Raw genomic sequence first — 20,263 nt, forward strand, 5'->3', positions numbered from 1 at the left:
GGAAAGATGGAGGGCACAAGGAGAAGGGACCAGGATGGTCATCTAGTTTGGAATGTGGGAATCTTTTGCCCAGTGTGGGGCTTGAGCCCACAACCCTATTCCTGCGGAATAGCAACAATGGGTCTTGTGCTCTCAATGGAGGCAAGAGAGATTTGGCCTCCTGTAACAGCCTCTAACAGGCTTGCTGATCAGGAGGTCGGCAGTTCGAATCCCCGCGACGGGGTGAGCTCCCGTTGTTCAGTCCCAGCTCCTGCCCACCTAGCAGTTCAAAAGCACGGCAAAGTGCAAGTAGATAAATAGGTACCACTCTGACGGGAAGGTAAACAGCATTTCCGTGCGCTGCTCTGGCTTTGCCAAGAAGTGGCTTAGTCATGCTTAGTTTCCGTGCGCTGCTCTGGTTCGCCAGAAGGGGCTTAGTCATGCTGGTCACATGACCCAGAAGCTGTATGCCGGCTCCCTCGGCCAGTAAAGCGAGATGAGCACCGCAACCCCAGAGTTGTCCGTGACTGGACCTAACAGTCAGGGGTACCTTTACCTTTTTAACAGCCTCATAAAAAGAGAAACAGTGAGGTCATCGTCATTGCCATTGATACTCCAGAATACGATTTAATTTTATTTTAAACATCACTGTCTCACCTCAGAAAGGATATTGTAGAATGGGGAAAGGTTCAGAAAAGGGCAACCGGAATGATCCCTGTGTAGGAAAATCGCAGCATTTGGGTGTTTTTGCTTTTTTTTTTTTAAATTTAGAGAAAAGGTGAGAGGATGAAAGTTTATAAAATACTGCAAGGCATGAAGAAAGTGAGCAGAGAGAAGTTTTTTCTCCCTCATAACACTACAACTTGCGGACATGTAATGAAGCTGAATGTTGGAAGATTCAGGACTAAAGTACAGTGCATAGTTAAACCACCAACTTGTGTGGTTTGAAAAGAGGGTTAGACAAATTCATGGGAGATAAGGCTCTAAATTAGTGATGTATGGAAATGAGAGCTGGACCATAAAGAATGCTGATCACCGAAGAATTGGTGCTTTTGAATTATGGTGCTGGAGGAGACTCTTGAGAGTCCCATGGACTGCAAGAAGATCAAACCTCTCCATTCTTAAGGAAATCAGCCCTGAGTGCTCACTGGAAGGACAGATCCTGAAGCTGAGACTCCAGTACTTTGGCCACCTCATGAGAAGAGAAGACTCCCTGGAAAAGACCCTGATGTTGGGAAAGATGGAGGGCACAAGGAGAAGGGGACTACAAAGGACGAGATGGTGGGACAGTGTTCTCGAAGCTACCAGCATGAGTTTGACCAAACTGCGGGAGGCAGTGGAAGTCAGGAGTGCCTGGCATGCTCTGGTTCATGGGGTCACGAAGAGTCGGACACGACTAACTGACTAAACAACAAAGGCTCTAAATGGCTACAAGCTGTGGTCAGAGACATTAATGCTTCTGAATACCTGTTGCTGTAAACCACAAGAGGGGAGAGTGCTTTTGGTCTGAGGTCCTGCTTGTGGGTTCCCCACAGGGTGCTGGACTAGATGGGTCTGAACCAGCAGCCTCTTCTTGTGTTCTTTTGTCCTCTTATTCCTTTTAGAGGTTGCTGGGAGTTGTAGCTTTGTGATGGGCAAACTGTGGTTCCCAGAACTGGATGGAGCAAATGTGTGCTTTAAAAATATGGCCCGTAAACAGCCAATGTTCAGCAGCCCCAGCCCCGGATGGTAGGTAAAGGTAAAGAATCCCTGGATGGTTAAGTCCAGCCAAAGATGACTATGGGGTTTCGGTGCTCATCTTGCTGTCAGGCCAAGGGAGCCAGCGTTTGTCCGCAGACAGCTTTCCGGGTCATGTGGCCAGCAGGACTAAACTGCTTCTGGCACAACGGGACACTGTGACAGAAAGCAGAGCGCACAGAAACACCGTTTACCTTCCCGCTGCAGCAGTACCTCTTTATTTACTTGAACTGGTGTGCTTTCGAACTGCTGGGTTGGCAGGAGCTGGGACAGAGCAACAGGAGCTCACCTTGCCGTGGAGATTCAAACCGCTGACCTTCTGATCAGCAAGCCCAAGAAGCTCAGTGGTTTAGACCACAGCGCCTGCCACTTGGTGGATTATTATTATTATTATTATTATTATTATTATTATTGTTTCCCTTTCCTTCCTTTCTAACACCTGGCCTGTGACTGAGGCAGACTCACTTTGGCAACAATTTCTCTTGCTTCTTTCGATCCTACTATTTTATTTGTTACTTTTGTTTTTCATAGTTTTAAAAAACAGTTTGATGACTGTATATGTGATAAAGTATATGTGTGGATGACAGTGCCTGTGCAGACAACAGCTTCATGAAAAGGAGTGGGGTGGTTCTGGTTGTGGGGTATGGGGAAAACCAAACAGGTAATGCGCATTAAGGGGGAAGACATCTTTGGCCCCTCTCTGGTGTGTACAGCAACATGCAAATGCAATGTGAGACAAAGTGGGGGGGGGATGACCTCTCTGCATTTTAAGCCACTAATGTGTACATAGACTTTGGCTTCATATGCACCATACTTTTAAAGCACCCTCCCAAATCCTGAGAACTACAGGGGGAAAAAAGGTTGCTGGGAGTTGCAGCTATGTGGTGGGGAAAACTACAGTTCCCAGTATTTTTTTTGGGGGGGGGGGAGTGGAATGGGCTTTAAATGTATGGTATGTACACAATCTACATTTAGCAGCCCCAGCACAAGGCCTGTAACTTTGTGGTTTATTTGAAAGCGAGCTAGAGATCTTCTTTTAAGTCAGAAACCTCTGTTTCTATTCTGAACAACTTTGTCATTTCTGAAGGTGACACATTAAGTGAGCCATAGTCCACATGCCAAACATCAGAGGACAGAGTGTAACAGGAACCATGAATTAACCGCTCATGCTAGGCATCAGAGCTCAAACAACTGGGTTAGATTTTTTTTGTCGTGGAAGCCAAGAAGTGAGAATGTGGGTAGGTAATAGTTAACAACACATCTGTTTCACTTTTGGTTGCTTTCACAATTGGCAGAATATCTTTACTCGAGTTAGGGTACAAACTCCAGGGCTGGATCTAGACACATTAAAAAAAAAAAAAGTTTCAGGAAAACCTCTTAATGTGAAATCACATTGCCGAAAGTCGGAACTCTACAGCGCCACCTGGTGTCTCAGCGATATAACATATTTTAAACGCTTTTAAAAAACTAATGTAGCGGAGTCTACTTAGAGCTATTGCCTTGCTTTTCTTTTTCAAAAATAAAAAATAAGCCATGGCTCATGGTTTGTACGCAGCAGGAAGCCAGGATCTATTCCTGCATGCCGCAAACAAGTGAAGAAGCACATGCACCTCAGGAGGGGTTGTCATTCTGTTGACACATTGTGTTGTCACCGTGTAGTAAAATGAAGCCACTTACATTGCCTTCTGTTCTCCATTCTTTTAGAACTAGATACCGAAGAGGTTGCCTGCACGCAGAATGGCCAGGTGTATCTGAACAGAGACATTTGGAAGCCGTCCCCATGCCAGATTTGCGTTTGCGACAGCGGAGCCATTCTCTGCGATGAGATCCAATGTCTCGATGTTCTGGAATGTGAAAATCCACAGGTCCCTCCGGGAGAGTGCTGCCCTGTGTGTCCAAACACAGCCCGCAATGGATTTGAAGGTGCTATTGGTAAGATTGCTTCAAATGTGATAATCAGGGGCCAGTTGCATGCTGGGATATATAACAGCTTCACTTCGACGTGTACGCACTTGCCTGAGTCCATGTGGCACGGGAGATGGGCACTTGTGCATACTCACCACACCCAGAACACCTAGAACAGGCACCCCCAAACTCAGCCCTCCAGCTGTTTAGGGACTACAACTCCCATCATCCCTAGCTAACAGGACCAGCGGTCAGGGATGATGGGAATTATAGTCCCAAAACAGCTGGAGGGCCGAGTTTGGGGGTGCCTGACCTAGAACCTAGGGAGCAGTGCAGTTGTATGTGTTTATGATTCATGTAGTCTTTCCTTTGCAGAAGAGCCAATAATTAATTCAGTCCATCTAGGTAAGGATATGGTTGTATCGGTCTATTTCCAGTCACTTACAAGTCTGTTCTGTCCTATTGCTGCACAAACCCCCTCAGTTGTTGTTGTTGTTGTTGTTGTTGTTGTTCTTCTTCTTCTTCTTCTTCTTCTTCTTCTTCTTCTTCTTCTTCTTCTTCTTCTTCTTCTTCTTCTTCTTCTTCTTCTTCGCAGTGCTTCCCTCCTTAAAAGAATGTTTAGGCGTACTCTCATTTTGACTCAAGAAAACCACCATTTTATAGCTAAAATCAGGAAAAATAAATACAGTACAGTGGTACCTCTGGTTACGAACGTTCCTGGTTACACACGCTGTGGGTTACAAACTCCGCTAACCCGGACGTAGCTCCTGGTTGCGAACTTTGCCCCAGGATGCTAGCGGAAATCGCGCGCCAGAGACGCCATTAGCAAAATCAACCTCAGGTTAAGAACAGTTTACAGTTACGAACGGACCTCCGGAATGGGTTCCATTCATAACCGGAAGTACCAGTGTAAATGGACAAAAGTACAAAGATTCACAAAATGTTTAAGGGTATGTGTACTTCTGCATCCCCCCCCCCGAAAAAAGCACTGATTATTGTTATATTAAAACACATATATTCAAAAGTTACCATACAGCTTTGTCCACTGCCATAATATCACAGAATAACCGCTTCAGTCCTTGGTCCTTCGTCGCTGTCCTGTCAGTTTGCCAAGTACCCTCAAGTACCCAACTACCGATCTGATTTTTGCATATTTTAAAACGTATTTTCTCTCAGAATACCCATTTCTAGAAGAGTTTTTTCCTCAAAATATACATTTTAACACATGCAGAGTTGAAAATAGTGTCAGGCAGGGCTGGTCCACACATGAGGCCAGGCTGGTAGGGTACACTAGAGGCAGCAGACCCTGATAGAGATCTTTCTCTCTCCCCCCCTTGTTCCTGATGTAGATTTTGCCTCACCCCTTCTTCCCTGGTGGGGTGGGGGGAGGAGGAAGCCATTTTGGGCTCCACCTCAGGTGTCAACATGTCTTGGGCCGGCCCTGTTGCCGGGACATACAGAAAGTGCAAAAACCAGGGGGATAATTCAGTTATGACCCACACATTAGTCTAAGATGTGTGGTTCAGGACAGTTCAGGCTCAAGGAATTCACAAAGATAAAATGGCTCAAGCAGACTTAACGGTAAAGGGACCCCTGACCATTAGGTCCAGTCGTGGCCAACTCTGAGGTTGCGGCACTCATCTTGCTTTATTAGCCGAGGGAGCCGGCGTACAGCTTCCGGGTCATGTGACCAGCATGACTAAGCCGCTTCTGGCGAACCAGAGCAGCGCACGGAAACGCCATTTACCTTCCCACCAGAGCGGTACTTATTTATCTACTTGCACTTTGACGTGCTTTCGAATTGCTAGGTTGGCAGGAGCAGGGACTGAGCAACAGGAGCTCACCCCATCGTGGGGATTCGAACTGCCGACCTTCTGATCGGCAAGTCCTAGGCTCTGTGGTTTAACCCACAGCACCACCCACGTCCCCAAGCAGACTTAGGCGGAGATATTACTACGCACCATGTGTGAATATGGTGGTGGTGGTTGTGGGACGCAGTTTGGTGCAGTAGAGGCTGGCCCATTAAAGTGAGTGAGGCACGGCTCCATCAATCTCAGTCTGTCTTCAGCTAGCCCACCACCCCACCTGCCTTCTTACTAAAAACCAGTCCAGGTGGGCAGCACTGCCTCCAATAGCATACCCTCCAACATTCCTCCGATGAAAACGGGGATGTCCTATTCCATAATACCCCACCCATCTGACTGGGTTGCTCCAGCAACTCTGGACAGCTTCCAACATATATAAAAACATAATAAAACTAGGTCCAGTATGCCTGAAGGAGTGTCTCCACCCCCATCATTCAACCCGGACACTGAGGTCCAGCTCCTAGGGCCTTCTGGCGGTTCCCTCCACTTCGAGAAGTGAGGTTACAGGGAACCAGGCAGAGGGCCTTCTCGGTAGTGGTGCCCGCCCTGTGGAACGCCCTCCTGTCAGATGTCAAGGAAATAAGCAACTATCTGACATTTAGAAGACATCTGAAAGCAGCCCTGTTTAGGGAAGTTTTTAAGGACTGTTGTTTTAACGTATTTTAAATCTTTTGTTGGAAGTTGCCCAGAGTGGCTGGGGAAACCCAGCCAGATTTTTTTTTTGGGGGGGGGGGGTAGAAATAATAATAATAATAATTATTATTATTATTATTATTATTATTATTATTATTATTATTATTATATAGGGCTGCCTTCAGATGTCTTCTAAATGTTGTATAGTTACTTATCTCCTTGGCTTGGGGGGGTCACATAACTCCATACCCTCCAATGTTTCTCTGGTGAAAATAGGGACGTCCCAAGGAAAAGCAGGACCTTCTGGAATCAAATAAAAAAAATATGGGATGGCTTTTGTAAATCTGGGACTGTCCCTGGAAAATAGGGACCATCCACCAAAGACCGAATGCTATCTCATGTGGTTCATGCTTGAAGTTTTAGGCTATATTCCCAGCCACATATAGCTTCAGTTCCTATCTTCCTCTGGCAACTGGACCAGTGTTTACACCATCCTAGATTGTTTCCATGGTAACTTACTCCCCCCCCCCGAATTGCTGCCCTGCTGTGCAGTTCATTCTGCATGATATTGTTGTCACATCATTGTAGTCTCATTCTTTCCTTTTAATTTTGTATAGCAAAATGGTGCAATCTGGCAGGAAAAAGAAACCCATAATTAAAGTCTTACATCCCCCTACAACTTCCCATAGAAAGGGAAACTGACAACGGGATATTAAGAAAGGCTATTCAAGGATAATTAAGAGGCTATTCATTACCAATCCTTCAGCTGTGGCCAACAAGAAACAACAGTGAGGTCAGGCCCTGCAATCAGGAAGTGTTTAATTAACATTGAAAGGACTTCTTTCTGAATGAAGTTTACTCCTGGATAAACTTTATAAAAGGGCCTCAGTCGTGGAGGGAAGGCATCGTTGGATGACATGGCATGTCGTTCTAATTCTGTTTCCAACCAATTACAGAGAAGCAGTGCCTCAGCGGTGTAAGAGTTCTAGTGGGGAAGCCACGCTCGCCAGATTATTGGTCGAAATGGCGGCAATTTTGTGGGGAGGTAGCAGTAGGGGATTGCACCTCCCACCCCCCAACAGGTGAGTTGCCGCTGCTTCCTCAGAGAGGGAAGAAGAGAGGTGGCTGGGAGCACTGGCGGAATCAAAGTGGTATTTCCGCTGGCGTGTTTGCACCATGCAAACCTCTCCTCTCTCTCCCAGTAAGCAACAGTGACTCAACTGTTGGGAGGTCAGATGTGCAGTGGTGCCCCGACATGGCATCTGCTATTGGGGTCCCCCTACTGAGCATGTGATGGTTTGCAATAGGCATAATCCTGGCAGGACTGGAGAGCTGTGATGCACTATATATATTTTCAGGCAAGAAAAACAAAACTATGAAGAACAGATGAGTTAGACTAAACCAGGCATGCCCAAAGTCTGTTCCGGGGGCCAAATTTGGCCCACCGGTCGATGTAATCCGGCCCCTGTAGCAGTATATGTCTATATTTCCAGTTAAATCCTAAAAAAAAGTTTAACAACCTCCGGGTCAAATTGCAAAAAAAGCTCAACAACTTTAATCCTTAAAAACTCAACAACTTTGGTCGGCCCTCACGCATGTTAGCTTCATCAAATCTGGCCCTGTTTGAAAAATATTTCGGCACCCCTGGACTAAACCAATGCTACTGTATTTACTCGAATGTAATGCACACCTTTTTTGGCCAAATTGCTTTGCGGAAATTAGGGTGCACATTCGATTTTATGGTGCCAGCAAATTTCGGTTTCAAGGTTTTGAAAATTGAGGTGCGCATTAGATTCAACGTCACATTAGATTCACGCAAATACAGCACTTTCTTACAAAATTTAAACCATACAATTTGTGGGGTTTTTTTTAAACAGGAAAGGTTTGTTGAACTGCTGTCTTGGTGTTATAGTTCATTTCCTTTGTATGCCCCGAGGAACATAAACTGGATATTTCACTAATTGTTAAGGGAAGGACCTGCAGCAGAAGGAAATCTTTGAATTTCTGACCTTCCTTTATACTGGAAGCAAACCAGATTGTGCTTAAGCATGCCTGGCATGTGTGCTGAGTACCGTATTTTTCTGTGTATAAGACGCCCCCATGTATAAGAGGCGCCCTATGTTGGGGGACTCCAAATTAAGAAAACACCCCTCAGCACTACCTGTGTATAAGACGAGCCCCGATTTTAAACCTATTTTTTTTGGTAAAAAAACCCTAGTCTTGTCTACGAAAAAATACGGTAATTCTACTGCGGAGTATGGCGACTTCCAAAATGTGTGGGTGGCCCTGTGGGTTAAACCACAGAGCCTAGGACTTGCCGATCAGAAGGTCGGCGGTTCGAATCCCCATGATGGGGTGAGCTCCCGTTGTTCGGTCCCTGCTCCTGCCAACCTAGCAGTTCGAAAGCACGTCAAAGTGCAAGTAGATAAATAGGTACTGCTCCGGCAGGAAGGTAAACAGCGTTTCCGTGCACTACCCTGGTTCACCAGAAGCAGCTTAGTCATGCTGGCCACATGACCCGTAAGCTGTACGCTGGCTCCCTCAGCCAATAAAGCGAGATGAGTGCCGCAACCCCAGAGTCGGTCACGACTGGACCTAATGGTCAGGGGTCCCTTTACCTTTACCTATTTGCCATTTGGATTACTTTTGATGACTTGGAGTATGAACAAGAGCTGTACATCTGGTTGTTAGATGATGAAGCAACAAGACAAGATATGGCATGCTTTAATAAGCAGATGGGTGCATTTCGCAGGTTTCAGGCCAAAGGCTGCAAATTTCACCCACACAAGCGGAAAGAAGACGGTGCCAAAGCTGTAGACTGCCTGAATGCTTTTAAATACATTTGTCAACACCTGCCTAAGAATTATATTATGGCTTGACTTCACATCTGGGCATTTGCTTATAATTAGTATGCGTGTTAGAAGTGGCTGGTGCTAAATAGGTTTCCAGCCAGCTGTAGCTCTTGCAAAATTTGATAAAAATGATGAGGGGAGGCAGTATTTAGAAAACATTTATTGGATTATTTGTGCTTGCTGGCCAACTTTTGATTGCATGTAACAACCAGCTAGGTTTAAAGACAAAATATGAACGTTAAAGGAAGCTGCCGAAGATCAGCACATAGCAGATTCAGTCTGTAATCCTATAAACACTTGGAAGTAAGTATCTTTGAGCACAATGGGGCTATTGATTAAACATACAAAGGATTGTGGTCTGAGGGAAGGTTTGCAGAGAAGAGTTTTATTTACTGGAAATGCAAAATTGCTTCATCTGTGATATAAGCAAAATAAAATTCTGCATTCCTGAAATAGGAAGTATCTTCCCGCAGGATGGCTTAAGCAATTTTCCAGCTTCACTCAATAAATCACACATTTATGCAACTGTCAAAATTAGCAACCTGTGCACCAAAGAATGACTGGGGAGTTCTGCATGTGACATTCCTCCTCTCCTGTGTTTCCGCTTTTCCTCCTTGCATCTTGGCTCCCTTGTTCTCTCCTTTCTTGGTAACAACACAGACCTTTCTCAGGCCCTTGTCTGAGGCTTTCCTTCTTTCTCCATGGCTGCTCCTATTCCGTAATCCATGTAACGAAATTCATGCGTTTCCCCCTCAGGCCTGTGTTTCTTCCCAACTTTCTCCCCTCAGGCCTCTACTTCTTAAGACGCTTGCCTTTTTGTCTCCTGTTTGATTCAGCCAACCGATCTTTTAACCCATGAACGTGCTGGCAACTCCCAACACTGTTAGCAGTATGGAGGAAGCTGCCCTGCGCATGTTGGAATTCTGATTTTTCTAGGGTTCTGAATTGTGCAAAAGCCTCTATGACTACACAGAAGAGAGAAATGGATGAGAAGTTGTGTTAAAGCGTACCAGTATATTTGCCGCTCCATGCATGTTTAGTAAAGTCACATTCTGAATGCCTGAAAATAGCTCATAACTTCAGGCATGGAAATCATTATCCGTACACGTGCTGGGAACCCACCTGAGCTAATTTCTCTTCTCTTTTTTTCCTTTTCTTCCAGGTAGAGGACGGAAGGTAAGCATTCTCACTTTTATTTATCTCCCTCTACTAACCCATTAAAGGGACACAGGTGGTGCTGTGGGTTAAACCACAGAGCCTAGGACTTGCCGATCAGAAGGTCGGCGGTTCGAATCTCTGCGACAGGGTGAGCTCCCGTTGCTCCATCCCTGCTCCTGCCCACCTAGCAGTTCGAAAGCACGTCAAAGGGCAAGTAGATAAATAGGTACCGCTCCGGCGGGAAGGTAAACAGCGTTTCCGTGCGCTGCTCTGGTTCGCCAGAAGTGGCTTAGTCATGCTGGCCACATGACCCGGAAGCTGTACGCCAGCTCCCTCGGCCAGTAAAGCGAGATGAGCGCCGCAACCCCAGAGTCGGCCACGACTGGACCTAATGGTCAGAGGTCCCTTTACCTTTACTAACCCATTACATAAAATGCCACCCTAAGCTCTTTGATGGTAATTTGAAAAAACTTCAAGGAACTTTAAATAGCCCCCAGACTGTGTACTCTTTGTGGAGCACAGATAGATACATTTTGAAGGGGAGAAAATACAAGAACCAGAATGCACACACACACACAAACACACATACATACACACACACACACACACACACACACACACCCCGAGAGAGAGAGAGAGCGAGAGAGAGAGAGAGAGCGCAAAGCTTCTTTCACCCATATCCATGACCAGGCTTTAGGTAACTGCACTGATTTAGCATTTAATGCTAAAAGAGATTTTCAGGTTTTCTAATAATTTGGGCCCCCCCTCCTCTTGCATAATGTCATCATGTGTTTTATGTGGAATGTTGAAAGGCCTTTTCTCTGCACAATCTTCCTTATTATTGTGCTGTCAGAAATAACGTTTATTTCCAACCCTGCAGGGTCAAAAAGGAGAACCTGGAATTGTGCCAGTGGTAAGTTGTTGCTGGGTTCCTTTGTTTATGGTTTCCATTTTAATTTTCACTGACTTGACTCTTTACGGGGCATAGTATGTAAAACAACTTATTTATCAGAGGCATTTATGTTCCATCTTTTGGTCCTTAGATTCCCCCCGCCCCCTGCCCAAAGATAGGTTGCAATAAAACAATAACAGTTGTCAAATAATGGTATACAGTAATCAGTAACTTGTGTGTCAAGGCCTCGTGACCCCTTTGCCTCTGATATAGTAAAATATAGTACAGTGGTACCTCTGGTTGCGAACGGGATCCGTTCTGGAGGCCCGTTCACAACATGAAAAGCCCGCAACCTGAAGTGCCATATCTGCGCAGGTGTGCAGTGCGATTTGGCGCTTGTGCGCATACGGCGAAACCCGGAAGTAACCCTTTCTGGTACTTCTGGGATGCCGTGGGACACAACCTGAAAAAACGTAACATGAAGCAAACATAACATGAGGTATGACTGTAAAATAACCAGACAGGACAATGTATATAAGTGAAGAATGGGTCAAATAGACCACAACTTTATTTATTGCAGATGTGAAGGTTTGGGCTTAGGCATTTTAAATCCAGCCCATCTGATGGGAGTGTATTCTAGGGTTAACCCAACCTTGGGGGGCAGGGGCTATGACCTACATCAAATGGGGTCCCCCCACTGGGGTCCCCGTTTGAGGAGTTCTACAACCTCTCTTCCATCCAAGACGAAGCCACACAAAGTTGTGATGATTGCTATGAGGAAGGCAAAAACCACAGGGCCAGAGCCAATATGCCAAGCGGAAAAATTCCTGCCTAGCCCCAATGGCCAGCAATGTCCCTAACCAGGCCAAGCACTGAGAGATGTGTATCTGTGTGGGAAGTGAAAATACATAGCCACCAGATAGCCTTTTAACGTACTTACAGTGTTTGGTTTTTCATTTCTGGCTCTTGCTCCTTCTGCAGAAAATCTGTGGAAATGTTAATGGAGTCTGTCAGACAAAGAGAGAGAATTCTTGCTGAGAATCATGCTGCAAATTATTACCACAAAATACATGCTACACTTCACTAAGTTGTGATCTGTTATTAAACTTGTTCTCTGTCTTTAGGTTACAGGTATTCGAGGCCGGCCCGGACCAGCTGTAAGTAATCATTAACTCCAGTATTCTTTAAAGAATGTGGAATATTCTCCCAGTGTGCAGTTTCTTCTTATCTTTGGCAGCTGTTCTGATCGCTTCCTTTCAGAGTTGGTTATTGCATCTGCCTTCTAGGGCATGCTGAGTAGCCATGCTATAGTCCTTATTTATATGATGGTTAGTGGTTGCTGTGCATGAGGTCTTTCATATAGATTTCCCAATCGGTTTTCATTTCCTATTGCTCTTCCTGCACTTTAGACTTCACATATAATACTTAAGAAAGGAAGTCCCCCCCCCATGCTTCCCTGTACTTAGATGGTCCCAAGTGACGTGTGTGAGTGTTTGCATTTGCAAACATGGAGTAGGGACAAGGGAGTTGCAGCAGTAGGGTTGCAGGATGCGGGGGGAGTTAAGCCATCTCTCCTTGCCTGATGCATCTGTGCTCCAAATCCTGCAACTCTGCCCTTGCAAAGTGGCCTTTCTCTAACATCAGCTGCCACCTGAGTTTCATTGCACTCTTTGGCAATGTAACATTTGGTCTCACCTTGAGTGGAAGTGAAAGATCTCAGATCCAGGGTTAGGAGAAAAATAGCTTTCAGTAGGCAGGCAAAAATAACATTGCCAGGCAGCTCAGAATGGTTGGCTTGCTTGTGTTTTCACATAGCCATCTGGTTTGCCACTGTGAGAACACAATGCTGGAACAGATGGGCCCTTGGCCTGATCCAGCAGGGGTCTTCTTATACATACGTTGTAAAGTTCATTTTAGGTTGCTGACTTCTTGTCCCCATCTGCATACCTGTCAGCTGTCCCACTGTGAGCAGGACATTCCAGAATTACAGAAGCAGTTGGATCTTGGGTTGTCTCATTTGGGCTCCCGCAAGAGTGTGGCCCCAACAGATGCCTGTTTTTGTGGGCCGTACCCTTGTGCGAATCAGCTGGCTCCCGCAAGAGCACAGCCATGAAAGACGCACATTTTTGGGGGCCGTGATCTCACCTGTGTCTCGTGATTTTCTCACGTGCCCTGATTTTCTTCTGTGGGATGTTGGAGAGTATGCATCTGATGTTTAACCAGTGTTCTCTGGGCAATTCTTCATGTGTTTTTCCTTTAACCCTCAATAGTGAACTTTTTAAGGGGACTATGGGCCATAGTTTATGGCAGTGGCTTCCGAGCACTCTGCCTTCAGAGAGAACGTTCCATGTTGGCTCCTTTGCTGAGGAACTGCTATGCATCTGCCACAGAACTCTAGCCTGAAGATTCTGGAGCAGATTTATGACCCACCATCAGTTCATGCGATCAGCCTTGTTGGGATTCACTGCTGTCCTGCCTGAACTGAGAACAAGACCTGGAGAACACACCCAACATTCCTCTGTGTCTTCATATTGCTGCAGAAGATTAGTAATGCCGGGTGGGCTGCTGTTCAGGAAAGCTTACCTGCTATTACCAAACTTCTCACTGAGCAACTCCTGAGAAGCTTACAAGGCTCCATGGAACACAGTTTGAAAACTACTGTGGCAGTGTAGTCAGTCACAGAGGACCCAGATGCATGGAGCCAAACGAGAGCAGCTTCAATGTTAACAAGACAATGAATCCACGTTTCATGAAAGAGATAATTATTTAACTTCCAAAGTGTGCTGTGCTCATTATGCTATTTCAAAATGTATGCAGATGTCCCTAACAGTTCTAATTGTTGGTCTAGGGGCCTCCAGGATCTCAAGGACCAAGAGGAGACAGAGGACCAAAAGGAAGACCTGTAAGTTGTTAACATATTCTTTCAAGAACCTTATTTAATATGTTATGTTCTCCACACTTGCAGCGGGCATGGTACCCCAGATTGACCTCCTGTTGGAAGGAAAGATTACTGGATACATACAGTATCTTGTAATGCTTGGTTTGTTTGCAAATTTATTTGCAAATATAAATGCATTGCCTAGCTAGACCAAAACAGAGAAGGGTGAGTCAAGTAGAGAAGGATGAGTCAACATCCCCAGTGATGGTCAAGAAACCATCATTTGATCAATCAGTTACTGGTAAAGTGTCAAGGGAACTTGAACAAAAGGCTAGATGAAAAGCAAATAATCTGCCTTCTACAACTTGGTGCCAAATATGCCTTTAGTGTCTTGTTTCATTGCAGAGCTGCATTCTGAAGTAGAAAATGTGTATTTCTGCATTGCTTCATGATCACGTCAAGCAAGGGTCTGGCACAAATTGGCAAAGTGATGGTATGGAATGTTTGCAGTCCAACTTCTGTAAGAGATGGGGAACGCGGCTGTGTCACAACTGAAGTTGGCTAGAGTTTTAAACCTGTCTCAGATCCTTTGTAGGGACGCGGGTGGCGCTGTGGGTTAAACCACAGAGCCTAGGACTTGCCGATCAGAAGGTTGGCGGTTCGAATCCCCGCAACAGGGTGAGCTCCCGTTGCTTGGTCCCTGCTCCTGCCAACCTAGCAGTTCGAAAGCACGTCAAAGTGCAAGTAGATAAATAGGTACCGCTCCGGCGGGAAGGTAAACGGTGTTTCCGTGCACTGTTTTGGTTCGCCAGAAGTGGTTTAGTCATGCTGGCCACATGACCCGGAAGCTCCCTCAGCCAATAAAGCGAGATGAGTGCCGCAACCCCAGAGTCGGTCATGACTGGACTTAATGGTCTGGGGTCCCTCTACCTTTACTTTACAGATCCTTTAGATCGGGGGTGCTAACCAATGAGATGCTCTCTAGATGTTGTTGAACTAAAGTTCCCAACATCCCAGTGGCGGAATAGGTCAGTGCATCTGGCTGATAACCAGAAGGTACAGCTGTGGGGAGGATTCTATGGCTGGCTGGGCTGTTGGGAGTTGTAGTCCAACAACAGGGCCCAATATTGACTACTCCTGCTTCAGACAGGGGCAGCTTTGTGGGATGGGCTGGGATGAGGACGCAGCGGATAGGAAAGATAAGGGGCACTGAGTTCGGAGGCAAGCTGTCTGAAGGAGAGCTACAGAATAAACAATGAACTGGGAGTATAGGAGCCTAAGGAAAGAGGAGCAGGAGGAGGCTTGATGAAAAGAGCAGAGAAGACAGGGAAAGAGTTAATGAGAGACAGGCCTCTGGAAAAACCTTGCAGAGCTTTAAGGTCATGATGGTGCTGTGGTGGTGGTGGTGGTGGGGTAGAGAGACAGGAATGCTAAGGAAGATGACTAATCGGCGGGATGACTGAAAAAGAAAGCTGGGGAAAGAAACAGTGGCTGAAAAGATGAGTCTTGAGAAAACAATGGGTGGTAGAGATGTGGAGATGAAATAACAGCCAAGGAGAAATGCAAGAAGGAGGCACAAGCACATAGGACCTACGGTCAGGAGGGAACATGTTGTATGGGCTGGAAGGAAGCAGGCAATGATGTCTTGGAAGACTGGTAACTGTGGGCCAGGAAACAAGGGGATATAGGATTGCTAAAACCTTCTGTCTAGACTGGGTTGAGGAGCCTATGGCCCTCCAAATGCTGCTGAACTCCAACTTCCATCAGACCAAGCAAACATGGCCAGGTATGATGGGGGTTGCAATACAGAAAGGTCTGTACTGGACCAAAGTTTCCCCAGTCCTAGTCTAGACCTTGGCAAGGCTAGTGTACCTTTAAGAGTTACAGAGAAAGGGAATTCCTTTGGCCACTTGTGGGTTGCACCATTATGTGCTGGCGATGTTAAGGGAGCAAGGAGGGCCAAAAGACTCTACTGACTGTCTCAGTCTCTCTGGGTTGAATTTCACATATTGATTTGAACAAGCCATCCAGTTCCTTGGCTGCAAGCACTTCATTATGTTGTCATGTTTCCCAAATCTATTTTAGGCACTGAGTTAATGAGGAAGCAATGCAAGAATAATAGTGTGTTATGGTGCCATCTCGTGGTTCTCCTTAGGCAACTACGCCATTGCAATATGCACTGCATTTTGGGACAAGTTGACATAAGAAGCTGCAGGGTTAGCCTCTAGCTAATGCTTATTTTTAAAAACTCTAATCTTTTGTTTTGAGGCAGCGATCCACCAGTGCAGTGGAATTCTAATATTCTTCATTTTAAACTTCTTCTTCTTTTTAAGGGTGAGAGTAGATATCAGTCTTAACCCCTTAGTATGGTGCTCAGCTTTATACCCCGTGATATCGTCCTGAAATAGAAGGAATTTAGGCTTGTTCACACCTTCCACTGAATGCAAGCACAAGTTGTCTCTTCACGTGTGCAAGTACTTGTGTGAAAGACTGTGCACTTGTTGATTTGTTGTGTACATACAGGTAGACAAACTGTACACTCGTTGAATGCAATGTGTGAACACCCCTGTAGTCATAAGGAAATACAGTGCAGTCCATGCTTCAGATAACCTGCACTAGAAAAATACTTTAGAGATGGGACATTTCTCAGAGAATACTAACACCAAACTTGATGGCTCCAGCGAGGCAACGCCTAAGCCCTCTTCACACAGCAATAACTGTGGATATGATGAAGATGTGGAGGGGAGGGGAAGCGGATTAGAACCAACCTCCATTTATTGGAGCATCAGAGGGTCGTAGCATCATAGGTTGCACAGGGTTCTAGACTCTGCACAGAGAACCTGCAAGCTTTTTCCAGATTTTCTGAATGAATGCTTAGAGGCGGTAGACACTAGTGGAGGATGGTAGACACCAGATGAGCAGTAGCAAGATTCTAGGGGGTTCCAGGCACTCACCCAGAGTCTGTGTTCCTTTGGAGAATTGAGACACGGCGGAGACTGTCATAGCTTTAAGAAATATGGTTTATTCACCTAATTACACCTTCAGTCTGTAGGGAGGAAGTCCAGATTTTACAGCATGGTTGTTTCAAGAAGGGCTTGTTCCCCCACAGCAGTGCAGCCCTGGAGTCCAAGGCATCTCTCCCAGCCAGCCTTCATCCAGCCTACCCAACATGGATCCTAATCTTTTCTCTCCCCCTTCTTCTTCCCACCACACCTTGCTCTAAAGGCTCTTTTTTCCTGCCCCATACCCAGTTACCCTGGCAGCCTTCCAAATCCCCAGTGTCTCTTCACACCTCAGGACAAGGGAGGAAGACAGTTCTCTTGCATTGCCAATAGCCCTCAGTGGTTCTGTATTTTTTCTTAACGGCCCTTGCTTGGCTGGGTCATTTTTGCTTAGGCTAGCTCTGAAGCTGGTATTTCTCCCTTCACATTTCAAATAATCAAAATCCTGCCATTTATTAATTTTTAGGATTTAGCCCCCCCCCAACCTATAACAATATTTAGAAAACCAATGTTCAGTTTTGTTTTGTTTTGTTGTAATCAAAAGATGGTACACAGTATGACCACTGCAAGTTTCAGAATGCCTCAGATTTCTGTTGTGGTGATGTTATTTTGGCTGGCCTCTCAATCTCGATATTTAACACTGAACACTGGCACCTTCAGAAGCCCCCATTTGACATTTCATTTCATCTGTGGGAGGCTACCTTCTTCTTGAGTTAGAATTTCTCACCTGTCAGCAATATTTCTATATTCCTAGTTTTTTTATTTAAAAAAACCCCCAAGCATAAAATACACTTGGTCCTGTTCTGCAGGTGAGAGGAAGATGAGGTGAAAAACATTTGTAGTTCATATCAAAAGGCCATCCCTTCCTATTGAAGATACTGCTGGGCAGCACTTATCTATTCTCCTCCTGAACTCTCATACTCAACTACTAAGTGACTCATCCATTCAAAGTCAAAATGGCAGAGCCCTGTCACAAATGAACAAAGCTATGAAGTGCATGAGTTTACATCAGATGAGTCACCACAGATTTTATTCCAGACAGCTCCAGGAAACATTTTTTCTGTTTTCCTCATTTCTCCCCTGCCTCACTGTCATCCAAACAGCCTGTTTGGCTATATGCCTTGTGCTGAAAAAGGAGCTATCATGTGGAAATATGTTGCTATAAATCTTGGACCATGTGCCATGGAACCCAAGAGGTTCCTCTCAATTTGCACCAGTGTGAGTGAAAAACGATAGAGTGGAGTAAATGACAATCTGGGGAAAACCTGAATTGCTGTTTGCACCGGCTGAGCCCTAAAGAGCTCCCTAAATCTGTTTTGGAGGGTGCCTTAACCCTATGAAGCAGATTTAGAGGGAGGTATAAAGGGCTGGTGGTGCTGTGGGATAAACCACAGAGCCTAGGACTTGCTGATCAGAAGGTCAGTGGTTCAGATCCCTGCGATGGGGTGAGCTCCCGTTGCTCAGTCCCTGCTCCTGCCAACCTATCAGTTCGAAAGCACGTCAAAGTGCAAGTAGATAAATAGGTACCACTCCGGCAGGAAGGTAAACGGCGTTTCCGTGCACTGCTCTGGTTCACCAGAAGTGGCTTAGTCATGTTGGCCACATGACCCAGAAGCTGTACGCCAGCTCCCTCAGCCAATAAAGCGAGATGAGCGCTGCAACCCCAGAGTCGGCCACGACTGGACCTAATTGTACGATTGTGTCGCTGCTCACCCTAGTAATAGGGTTGTCAAATTTGCAGATGACACAACCGTGATTGGGCTCATCCCTGAAAGGGAGGGTGAAACGGATTATAGAGATGAGGTGGAGCGGCTGACAGAGTGGTGCAGAGCTAACAACTTGCTCATAAATACAAGGAAGACAAAGGAGCTTGTGGTGGACTTCAGGAGACAGAAGAGCAATATCCAGCCACTTTTGATTGATGGGGTCTGTGTGGAGAGGGTAACAACGTTCAGATTTTTGGGGATTGAATTACAAGAGGATCTGTCCTGGAGTGTCAACACAAGGGGGCTTGTGAAGAAGGCGCAGCAGAGACTGTACTTTTTGAGAATTCTAAGGAAAAACCATCTTCCGCAGAAACTGCTGCTTGCCTTCTATCACTGTGCCATTGAGAGCGTGCTCACTTATGGCTTATGTGTGTGGTACGGAAGCTGTACTACCCAGGACAGGATGGGGTTGTGCAGAGTTGTTAAGGCAGCAGAGAGCATTGTTGGCTGCCCACTCTCCACCTTAGAGCAGATTTATGCCACAAGGTGCCATAGGAAGGCACTGGATATAGTAAAAGATCCATCGCATCCTGGTCACTGTCTCTTCGAGCTCCTGCCGTCGGGACGGAGATACAGGACGATGAAGACAAGAACGAGCCGTCTTAAGAACAGCTTCTTCTCCAGAGCGATCTCGGCCCTGAATGGGAAGCCTGGACTTTGAAAGTCATCTAATCTTCCTTGCTGTACTATACTGTATTGTTTTAATTAGTGTTTTTATGGAGCAGTCAAGTAATTTCGTTGTCCCTGAGAGGGGGCAATGACAATAAAGATATTATTATTATTATTATTATTATTATTATAATGGTCAGGGGTCCCTTTACCTTTACCTTTTATAAAGGACTGGAAAGAAGAGTGGGAATTGGTGAATATTGTCTCCCACCCTCCTTTCCACTGACAAATTCCTTCCACCAGCAGACAGAATGAACTGGATGCCACGCTTAGTTCTTAGATCTGAATTCTTCTAGGAGAAGGGGGAAAATGGTATCAAAGTCATAATCACCCGTCTGATGTTTCTGGCTTTTAAAAAGAAACCATGGGTGGAAACGTTCAGCCCAAAAGTAGATTGTTTTGCCAGGTTCTGCTGGAATGAATGTTATCTGTCTGAGAATGGAAGTTATCTAATAATTTAAGAGCCGTTTCAAATGTTACAGCTCCCATCTTAAGGCTGGTGGGAAAGCTGTGGTGCAGTGATGTTGACTCTGTTGGTGTGTGAGCATCTATTCGTGAGTTTTCATTTCTTTCTGCAGCAGAGTTCCTTTTATAGCAAAGCTTTTCTGCATCTTTTTCTTCTTTACAACAGCAGCAGCGGCATTGCAGCTTTTAGTGAAATTCCCACTGTAGGAATAAACACCATTTGGTTCTGTTTCTTAGAGTCTTTATTATTTGCAGAACTTTACACTGGTCATTAATAAATAGCTAAAAAACAAATAAAGCAACATAATGCTTTTCCTCTTTTAGCCATCCGGCCAGAGACCTAATGCTGACTTATTCACATGCTCATTTACACTGACCTAGCCTTAATTGATCACATGACCTAATAAAGGCACCTGTTGCTGGGGGAATTTTCTGTTGCCTAGCAGCTTGTTCAAGACCATT

At 45.5% G+C, this 20,263-nt stretch overlaps 1 protein-coding gene across 1 annotated transcript in view; it reads left to right on the forward strand.

The window, feature by feature from the left end:
* Positions 1-20,263, forward strand: part of COL5A2 (collagen type V alpha 2 chain) — a 200,002-nt gene that overhangs the window by 85,238 nt on the left and 94,501 nt on the right. The window contains exons 3-7 of the mRNA XM_083626217.1: positions 3,421-3,648; positions 10,134-10,147; positions 11,010-11,042; positions 12,146-12,178; positions 13,870-13,923. Coding sequence (XP_083482343.1) covers positions 3,421-3,648; positions 10,134-10,147; positions 11,010-11,042; positions 12,146-12,178; positions 13,870-13,923 — 362 coding nt within the window. The remainder of the gene's footprint in view (positions 1-3,420; positions 3,649-10,133; positions 10,148-11,009; positions 11,043-12,145; positions 12,179-13,869; positions 13,924-20,263) is intronic.

This window comes from Podarcis filfolensis (genome assembly GCF_964270895.1).
Source record: "Podarcis filfolensis genome assembly, chromosome: 1".
Lineage (NCBI taxonomy): Eukaryota > Metazoa > Chordata > Lepidosauria > Squamata > Lacertidae > Podarcis > Podarcis filfolensis.